The sequence below is a fragment of the Micromesistius poutassou genome (assembly GCF_964030765.1).
Source record: "Micromesistius poutassou genome assembly, chromosome: 18".
In the NCBI taxonomy this organism is placed as follows: domain Eukaryota; kingdom Metazoa; phylum Chordata; class Actinopteri; order Gadiformes; family Gadidae; genus Micromesistius; species Micromesistius poutassou.
The window spans coordinates 12,421,653-12,431,652 of NC_140288.1; the positions used below are offsets into that span (position 1 = coordinate 12,421,653).

General features: G+C 49.5%; 1 protein-coding gene across 1 annotated transcript in view; it reads left to right on the forward strand.

Moving 5' to 3' along the window:
- Nucleotides 1-10,000, forward strand: part of magi2a (membrane associated guanylate kinase, WW and PDZ domain containing 2a) — a 148,426-nt gene that overhangs the window by 124,145 nt on the left and 14,281 nt on the right. The window contains 5 exon segments of the mRNA XM_084483315.1: nt 1,670-1,701; nt 5,427-5,625; nt 6,032-6,089; nt 8,429-8,469; nt 9,793-9,905. Coding sequence (XP_084339441.1) covers nt 1,670-1,701; nt 5,427-5,625; nt 6,032-6,089; nt 8,429-8,469; nt 9,793-9,905 — 443 coding nt within the window.

Sequence of the window (10,000 nt, forward strand, 5' to 3'; positions counted from 1 at the left end):
GGTCTATTGTGTTTTTATTTGATTGTTAGCCCCCTCCAGCCCCCCCCCCCCCCCCCCCCCCCTGATAGATTCACACTCCGTCCCCCGAGCCTAACGGGGACTGGCTCTGATGGCCGCCACTATTTCAAAGCTTGTGTGACTCGTGTGTGTGACTCGTGTGTGTGTGACTCTAGTGTGTGACTCATGTGTGTGTGTGACTCTAGTGTGTGACTCGTGTGTGTGTGACGCTAGTGTGTGACTCATGTGTGTGTGTGACTCTAGTGGTGTGACTCGTGTGTGTGTGACGCTAGTGTGTGACTCATGTGTGTCTGTGACTCTAGTGTGTGACTCGTGTGTGTGTGTGTGTGTGTGTGTGTGTGACTCTAGTGTGTGACTCTAGTGTGTGAGCCTCTAGTGTGTGACTCTAGTGTGTGACTCTAGTGTGTGACTCTAGTGTGTGTGTGACGCTAGTGTGTGACTCATGTGTGTGTGTGACTCTAGTGTGTGACTTGTGTGTGTGTGACGCTAGTGTGTGACTCATGTGTGTGTGTGTGTGTGACTCTAGTGTGTGACTCTAGTGTGTGTGGACTCTAGTGTGTGACTCTAGTGTGTGACTCTAGTGTGTGCCTCTAGTGTGTGTGACTCTAGTGTGTGACTCTAGTGTGTGACTCTAGTGTGTGCCTCTAGTGTGTGACCCTAGTGTGTGACTCTAGTGTGTGACCCTAGTGTGTGACCCTAGTGTGTGACTCTAGTGTGTGTGTGACTCTAGTGTGTGCCTCTAGTGTGTGACTCTAGTGTGTGTGACTCTAGTGTGTGACTTCTAGTGTGTGACTCTAGTGTGTGACTCTAGTGTGTGACCCTAGTGTGTGACTCTAGTGTGTGTGTGACTCTAGTGTGTGCCTCTAGTGTGTGTGACTCTAGTGTGTGACTCTAGTGTGTGACTCTAGTGTGTGACTCTAGTGTGTGACCCTAGTGTGTGACTCTAGTGTGTGACTCTAGTGTGTGACCCTAGTGTGTGACTCTAGTGTGTGACTCTAGTGAGGATGGATGCTGTCCCCACAAAGCATGAAAATGTCACTTTTTCTTTTTTTAACTATACGGCGAAATTGAATAAAAATACAGAAAAAAATGTGTGTGTGTGTGCAGGTCGTACCAATTAGACCACAAATCAAAAATGTAATACACTGTGGGTATATTATTAAGTTTAATTTGGAAACCATCATTTAAAACATGTTTAAGTCTATCAATATTAATGTTATGTCTAAAATTCATTAAAATTAATTTTTTTTGCTTACCAATCGTAGAGGAATGATGCAACTTGTTTTATACATAATTTTAGAAATCTAAAAAAATTGAGATTGAAACTCAGAATCAATTAGAATCAACACCAGCAGCTGTTACGTATCGTAGTCTCTGCGTGACTCTCCACGGTAGCAGTAGCTGCAGACCTATGCTGGTTCCTCGCTCTGTACACATCTACTCTTTTCTTATCTTCTATTTTTTCCAAGCAGTACTTTGTCTTCTCCAGTGAATCACTTATTTGCCTGTTGGCGTTTGTATAAATATATCTTTTTCAACTGAATTTTAAGTTTAACGCCCATGGTGCAACAGCTGCTGGTTGACTCCTCCCCACTGTCCGTCGATGTGTCCAGCAGAAGCCTCATCTCCGTCTCGTTGTGTTTTGTCCCAGGCCACTGCTCTCCCTGGAAGACGACGAAGCAGGTAACACGGATCGGCTCAACAAGCCGATCAGAATCGCACGTCCGCTGCTTTTACTCACCCCAAAATAACCCGGCCTCGCATTGGCTGCTCGCTCTGCGTGCTGATTGGACAGCGCCGTTCTTCAGACCTGACCTGTTATCGCAGGTTTCTATTAGAATCCCGTCGATCTAACTCCTTCTACTAACGAGCGCGTCCTAAACCCTCCAGACCCCCCCGCCCCCCTGCCCCCCCTTCTGCCCTCCTCTGCAAAAAACTCTGTCACACCAGCAGTGGTTCCTCAGAGTGACAGTCTGAGAGACTGTTGTGTGTGTGATGGAAAATACAGCTGGTTAGTAGTACACCACTGTGTACAATCTGGGTACTTTACAGGACGGCGCTAATCATGTTGTTCAGAACTAGTGTTTGTTTCTACTGTAGCTGTCTTTATTCCTGCCTCGGGGTGAGGATGTTGTTGGTAGACGTCGATGGAGAGGTGGGGGGGGCGGAGGGGGAGCGGAGGGTTACAGATGTTCTCCCCAGATGTGAGGCCGCTGAAGTGTTAGTGCAGCGTAGCTCTCAGCACTCAACCATCTCCTCCCGGAGCAGAACCAGACACCACCGTGGTACAGAGTCACAGAGATACATATCCATAGGCTAGAACAGACACACACACACACACACACACACACACACACACACAGTCACAGACAAACACACACACACACACACACACAGTCACACATGCACTTTCAGATACACACGCACTCACACAGTCACATACACAAACACAAATACATATAACACATGACAGACACACAAATACAAACACAGACACTCACGCAGTTGAACTCGCATAGACACACACAAACAAAAAGACATAAAGAGACACGCACATACAGTCACACACACAGTCACTCAAACACAGTCACTCAAACACAGAGACACACATACACACCCATGCACACTCAGAGTTGTGCACGGCCGCACGCACCTCAACACACATCGGTCCCTTGTCTTCTGTGCTCTCGCTGTTTCATAAATCCTTTCATCCTCCAGCGAGATTAATTGTAATTCCAGCTTCACGGAAAGGCTGAAAACAGGACAGTAACAGACAGCTCACACACACACACACACACACACACACACACACACACACACACACACACACATGCCTAGTTATTTCTTTCTATTTCTCCATTGCCCACCCTCAGTGGGTTTTTTTGTGGCTCACCACTTCCCCAAACTCACTCTCGCACACACACACACACACGCACGCTAACACACACACACACACACACACACACACACATGTGCACACACACAGTGGCACCGGCTGCCAGAGCGTATTCGGCGGGTGAGTTCACTCTCAGTTTAATTGGATTCGCCCGTTAGTCGCCAGTCCGGAGATTTAAAATGGCGGGAAGCATAACTAATAAGGGACAGACGAGGGAGAACTGCTTAATCGCCACGGCAACCATACTCTCAAAGATAAATGGTGTATATATACATATATATATATCCTGCCTCTCCTCATCCTTTTCTTTCTCTTCACCCCCTCCTTCTTCTCATCCTCCTCTTCTTTCAGCTCTTTCTCCTCATCCTCTTCCTCAACTCTTCATCACTCCCACTCTCCCAAATATTTCTCCCTTCTTCGACCTCCTCATCAGAAGTCCTCGCTGTAGCTTCTCCTTTCCTCTGCTCCTCCTCCTCGTCCTCGTCCTCCTCCTCCTCCTTCTCCCCCTCGTCCTCCTCCTCCTCCTCCTCCTCCCCCTAAATACTTCCGTCTTCTTCATCCTCATTATTTAGTGTCCACCATTGTCACATCTCCTCCCCCTCTCCTCCTCCTCTACTCTCTTCCTCCTCCTCCTGTAGGGGAGAGATGGGGGAGACAGGGGGAGGCATGGGGGAGACGGCTCCTGTAGGGGTGTCCAGACATCTGGTTGGTGGGTCGGCTGCAGCCTCCAGCCAGTCTGAGCCCGGCGAACAGAGGACACATGGAGCGGAGAGGCAAGGGCAGGAAGGGACGGGGGAGAGAGGGAGGGAGGGAGGGGGAGAGAGGTTGGAGAGAGGGAGACAGGGAGAGGGAAAGAGGGGAGGGGGAGAGAGGGGAGACAGATAGAGGGAGAGAGAGAGAGAGGAGACAGGGAGGGGGAGAGGGGAGACAGGGAGGAACAGAAAGAGGGAGAAGGTGAGAGAAGAGACAGGGAGAGATGGAGAGATATTGTGTCCCAGAACCCGGTCTTAAGGGGTCCCACCCCCCCCCCCCCGGTCCCCCGCCTCCAGCCTGCCAGAGCGACCGCCACCGCCCTGACAGGAAGTTCTTTGATGCTGCTTTCTGTAAGGAAAGAAAATCAGAGCCAGGTTCCACCGCCAGGACCAGACCGACTGCCCTTAGTCATCACTTATGGATATTAAGGAAAGACTATGGCAGAATGTCAGGCAGTCTCAGTAATAAAACAAGTCTACTCTCTCCATCTCTCTCTCTCTGTTGCCCTCACTCTTTATCTCCCTCTCTATCTGTCTCTCGCTCTGTCTCCATCTCTCTCTCCCTCTCTATCTGTCTCCATTTCTCCCTCACTCTCTATCTCCCTCTCTATCCGTTTCCATCTCCCTTTTGTCTCCATTTCTCTCTCTCCCCCCCCTCTCTCTCTCTCTCTCTCTCTCTACTCTCTATCTTCCCTCTCTATCTGTTTCCATTTATCTCTCACTCTCACACATCTCTCCCTCTCCCGTCTCGTGTCACTCAGTGTAACTGGTGGGGAGGCCAAGCAATCTGACACATTGAGTCGTTCCAAATGTTGGGTTGCCGTCGGTTACGGCCCGTCTCTCACTCGACGGGCGGAGAGGAACGCCAGGCGCTTGGCACGTGTTGGGAGACGACCTTTTTGCAAATGAGCTCGCAGCCGCAGTATGTGCGTGACACACACACACACACACACACACAGTCACACACACACACACACACACACACAGACACGTCCTCTGAACATACGCAGAGCTCAGAGTGATCGGGGCTGATTCACGGCCCGGGATTTTGAAATGGTAAAATGTGGGATTTGAATATCGTGTTTTGAGTGTCATCTCCCCCCCCCCACGTCGGACCAGGTGGCAGGTCTGTTCACTAAAGACACTATCCGTCTCCCTGACTCATGCTGGATCACGGCACACGGTGTGTGTGGTGTACACACACCATCTGTGTGGCACACAAAGACAAGGCAAACACACCAAAGTGCAAACAGATGCTGCTTCAAATGAGCACAAACAGCGATGTGAGCGCTTCACGGCAGAGCTTGTTTTACACGGAGGCTAGCGGCCGCTGCTGGGCCGGTGGCTAGCGGCCGGGGGACTAGGGGGTTAGGGTTAGGGTTAGGGCGACGGCTAACTCGCTGGTTACTGTTAGCGCACAACCTCAGCCCTCTGAGGCTGAACACTTAACCTTTTGTTTGCTACGTTGTCTTCAACTCTAAAATGGCTGCTTCTGCTACTACTACTACTACAGCTGCTACTACCACTACTACTACTAGTCCTAGTACCATTACTAGTACTACTGCGAATACTACTAATACTAACAGTCTGGCTCGCTACCGTCTAAGCTACCCGCTAAGCTTTTTAACTCACGCCGCCCTTCAACCTGCCGTCATGCCTGCAACTGCTTCCTCTGCTGACACCGAGTTGAAAGGTCGAAGGTCAAGTGTAAAGGTCAAAGGCCCCCCCTGGAGGGCGAGGCTGACGGCTGTGCTTCACAGATGCTGGACCAGTGGGAGCTGCAGCAGGGCCAGGCCAGCCCGGCGCTGACCCCCCCCTTCCCCCCCTACCTCCACCAGAGCCTCCACCTCCAGAGCCTCCAGGCCCAGCTCAGAGCCCCGGACCGGGCCCCCGAGGGCCCCGCGCCCGCCCAGACCGAACCCTATGACATTTATGAGTCGCCCAGGGCGCTCTATGAGAGTAGGCGTAAGTACTGCACTGTTTAACCCCCCGGTGTCCACTGTTTAACCCCCTGCTGGGCTGACTGATGCTGGGGATTAGTGATACTGGGGATCACTGATACACAGATAGAGGGTATGATGGAGATGAAGGTGGAGTTGTAGTTGGATGAATAGTGCTGTAGAGAATCAATTTGACACATTTTTTATGTATACATACATATACACACCCGCGCACACAAATACACCCACGCACGCACACACACGTACAAACACAAATACTAACACAGACATTTTGCAATTCTCAGGTTACATAATATACCTGCTGCAACAGAAACATCTACAACTCCCTTGGTATCTAATAAACCTGCTTCAGACAAACATAAACACAACCCTCAGGGTGTCCGATAAATAACTACAACTCCCAGGGTACCTCATTGATCTCACCGAGTGGTGGTCTCTGGTGCCGGGAGCCGCCCTGCCCCTGTGTCATGGATGTAATATATTCTGACCGGGTTCAACGAGTCCTCCCCAAGGGCTGTACACACACACACACATACACACACACACATACACACACACACACACACGTACAAGCACACACCTACACACACACTAATACACACCGACACACACACACACACGTACAAGCACACACCTACACACACACTAATACACACGACACACACACACACACACACACGTACAAGCACACACCTACACACACACTAATACACACGACACACACACACACACGTACACACACACACACACACACCGACAAACACAGACACACACACATTAAAACGCACACACACACACCGGCACACACACACACACACACACACACACACACACATCCACGACACACACACACACACACACACACACACACACACACACACACACACACACACAAACACACACACACACACACAAATACACGTCGACACAAACACCAAACCCACACACACACACACACACACACACACATACCGACACCAATACACACACACACCCTGGTGTGTGAAACAAACACTTTAAATATAACACGGTAGGCTTTGTGACGCATGGTGTGTTGGTCAGAGATGGACCAAGACGTGGGCACTGAACCGTCCACCAGCACGCGTTTCCTCACCAACACATCTCAACGTGAAGACGGTCTTGATGTGCTCCTGGTGGAGAAGAAGAGCTTGATTTTACAGGCAAAATGATGCAGATTAAATTTGTTCCAGAACCCTGAAGGGTCTGTGATTGATAGCGGTGTGAGGCTGTATCAGGGACGAGGTTGAAGAAGTGCCATGTGGCGGCTGTTTCCTCAGTGTTGGGGTTGGACTCTCTGTCGGCGAGTACTTGGTTTGATTCCCAAATGTCCACAGTGTACCAGTAAGGTCCCGGAGACCCGACCAGAAAGCAGAGGCCTGTCTGGCGATGGGATTGAAAGATTGACTGAGAAAAAAAAAAGCAAAAGGAGGCCGGGCCAGCGGCCATGTTGTGGCCCTCACAGGTCCTGGTCTGATCAGGGGAGCAGGTCTACACCAGGTCCTGGTCTGAACAGGTCTACACCAGGTCCTGGTCTGAACAGGTCTACACCAGGTCCTGGTCTGAACAGGTCTACACCAGGTCCTGGTCCTGATCAGGGGGAGAAGGTCTACACCAGGTCCTGGTCTGATCAGGGGAGCCGGTCTACACCACGTGGAAGCTGCAGTATTTCTCCATTTGACTTCTTTATCAGCGGCCTCACAGATGATGCTTATCTGACTGGTTGCCAGGCGACCACAACATGGAGGAAAAAGAAGAGCAAAGATAAAAAGATGTAAATGGAGCATCAGGAGGTCTAATGTGGACGCCGCCTTCAGAGATGTGACGAGGACGGATTGCTTCTCTGTCTGATACTACGTCCTTATCAGTCGGGATCTCCATAAATCTATCACATCCACATCCGCTTTGAAGGAAATTGACTCATTATTTACTTTTTCCTGCTAAAGCCGAGTCAATCACAATGATGAATGAATGATCGAGATTAGAAAATGAGATTCTCTTTGTTTGTTAATAATATAATTAAATGTGTTGGTTGATGGTTATAGGATATTAAGATATCCAGCACACTGAATGGTTTGTGTGATGACATCTACGCCTAACGATTCCTTGGTGTGCGTGTGTGTGTGTGTGTCTCTGTGTTTGTATGTGTGTCTGTGTGTATGTCTCTGTGTGTTAGGGTGTGTGTATGTCTCTGTGTAAGTGTGCGTGTCTGTGTTTGTGTGTGTGTGTGTGTGTGTGTGTGTGTGTGTGTGTGTGTGTTGTGTTTGTGTGTGTGTTGTGTGTGTGTGTGTGTGTGTGTGTGTTTGTGTGTGTGTGTGATGTGTGTGTGTGTGTGTGTGTGTGGATGGGTTGCACCGTTCCATCGCCCCTGGTGGGTCTGAACCAGGCCCCTGTGGAGGGGGGATCAGAGCGGTCCGATTGAAGCCCTCCGTCATGTAGTCGTCTCTGGTTCATTTCAAGCCATCTAGCCGTCTATCAGTGTTGTTCCCTGCTGATCGACAGCAGAGATTGGCATCATCCAATCATGTTGCAGATAAGGGTGTGTGTGTGGGGGGGGGGGGGGGGGGGGGGGTGGAGGGAGGTCTGTCTGTAAAGGATGATGGTTGGGATCTGCAGTGATTCCAGCTGAAACAGGTTCTCTCCGCAGGTTCTGTGTGTTCCGGATTCCACTGAACCCACACGAGGAAACCAACACTTTATGTGTCTTCTAGGCGTTAACGTTTTTAAAATGAATGGTGTTATTGTTGTTTGTATTGATTGTGCTTCTTTTGTTTGTTTTGCAGAGCCCAGACCGCCTCGACCAGCTTCACTCTGGACTCCTCAGGTAAACGAGACTGAACCTGTTTCTAAAACCAGGTTCAATATGGAATGAATGAACTCTGATTCAAACGCGGCTCCATGCATTTACTGCATGGACCAAACGGTATCTTTGGTTTAAACTTTACACACACATACCAGATATGCAGAACGAGATAAGATGTACTTTATTGGTAGAAATACAGGAAAGTAATATACACATATACAATATACATATACACATACACATATACTCAGTAGGAGAGGACACAGTGGAGATGGGAATTAAGCAGTGGGGATGTGGTGGGGATGTTGAGCTGCACATTATGTACTGCACATTACAGCACATTATACACGTTACAGACTTTTAGGCATGATTCTAGATGTGTTAGCTACCCCGGGGGCTTACACGCCTGCTGTGTGTGTGTGTGTTGTGCATCGTGGTGCATATGGTGTTTGTGTGTTTATGCGTGTGTTGTGTGTTTATGCGTGTGTTGTGTTGTATGCTTGTTTGCGTGGTGATGCATGTGCTGTCTGTTGTGGTGTACATTGTGTTGCGTGTTGTGTTGTATGCTGTGTTGCGTGGTGATACATGTGTTGTGTAGGGATGGGTCAGAATATTTGATTATTCCATTATTCGTTCCTGAGGGTCAAAGTCGATTTTTACCTTTTGGACAGTTAACATTTTTTCCCATTCAAATAAACAAGAATTAACGGACGGAACTAATGTTGGTTCTGTAGCACTATTACAACACAAACACTGATCACTGTTAAAGGTTGTTTTTTTGCGTTTAAGATATTAAGTGATTTCTTGCAGATGATCCATGGCTGCCTTTGTGAATGTCGGGACACATCGAATAATCGATTATTCGTTCATACCACCCACTGATTATTCGACCATGAAAAATTGGAGTTATTCACATCCCTAGTGTTGTGGTGTATATTGTGTTGCGTGGTGATACATGTGTTGTGGTGTATATTGTGTTGCGTGGTGACACATGTGCTGTATGTTGTGGTGTATATTGTGTTGCGTGGTGATACGTGTGTTGTGGTGTATATTGTGTTGCGTGGTGATACGTGTGCTGTGTGCATGTTGTGCTGTGACATGCGTTGTACATTCATTCAGTCATTCAGAGCCCCTTCCAGTGAATTCATGTCAGGGAGGAGCAGGTGGGAGTCTGGGCCCCCTAGAGCCCACAGGTAGACTGCGAACCAAGAACCTCACCGTGCAGTGTGTGTGTGCGTGTGCGTGTGCGTGTGTGTGTGTGTGCGTGTGCGTGTGCGTGTGCGTGTGTGCGTGTGTGTGCGTGTGCGTGTGCGTGTGTGTGTGTGTGTGTGTGTGTGCCAGCAGTGGAGTTCCAGGACATGGAGGTGCATCTCCGTCGGGAGGCGTCCGGGTTCGGGTTCCGGGTCCTGGGGGGCGACGAGGCGGGTCAGCCCGTGAGTCCCGCCACACGTGAGAAGGCTCGTATGGCGAGGGCCTGGAACCCTGTCATCATCGTTCCTTTAACCCGCATAAACACACACGCACACACACACATGCACACACACACACACAC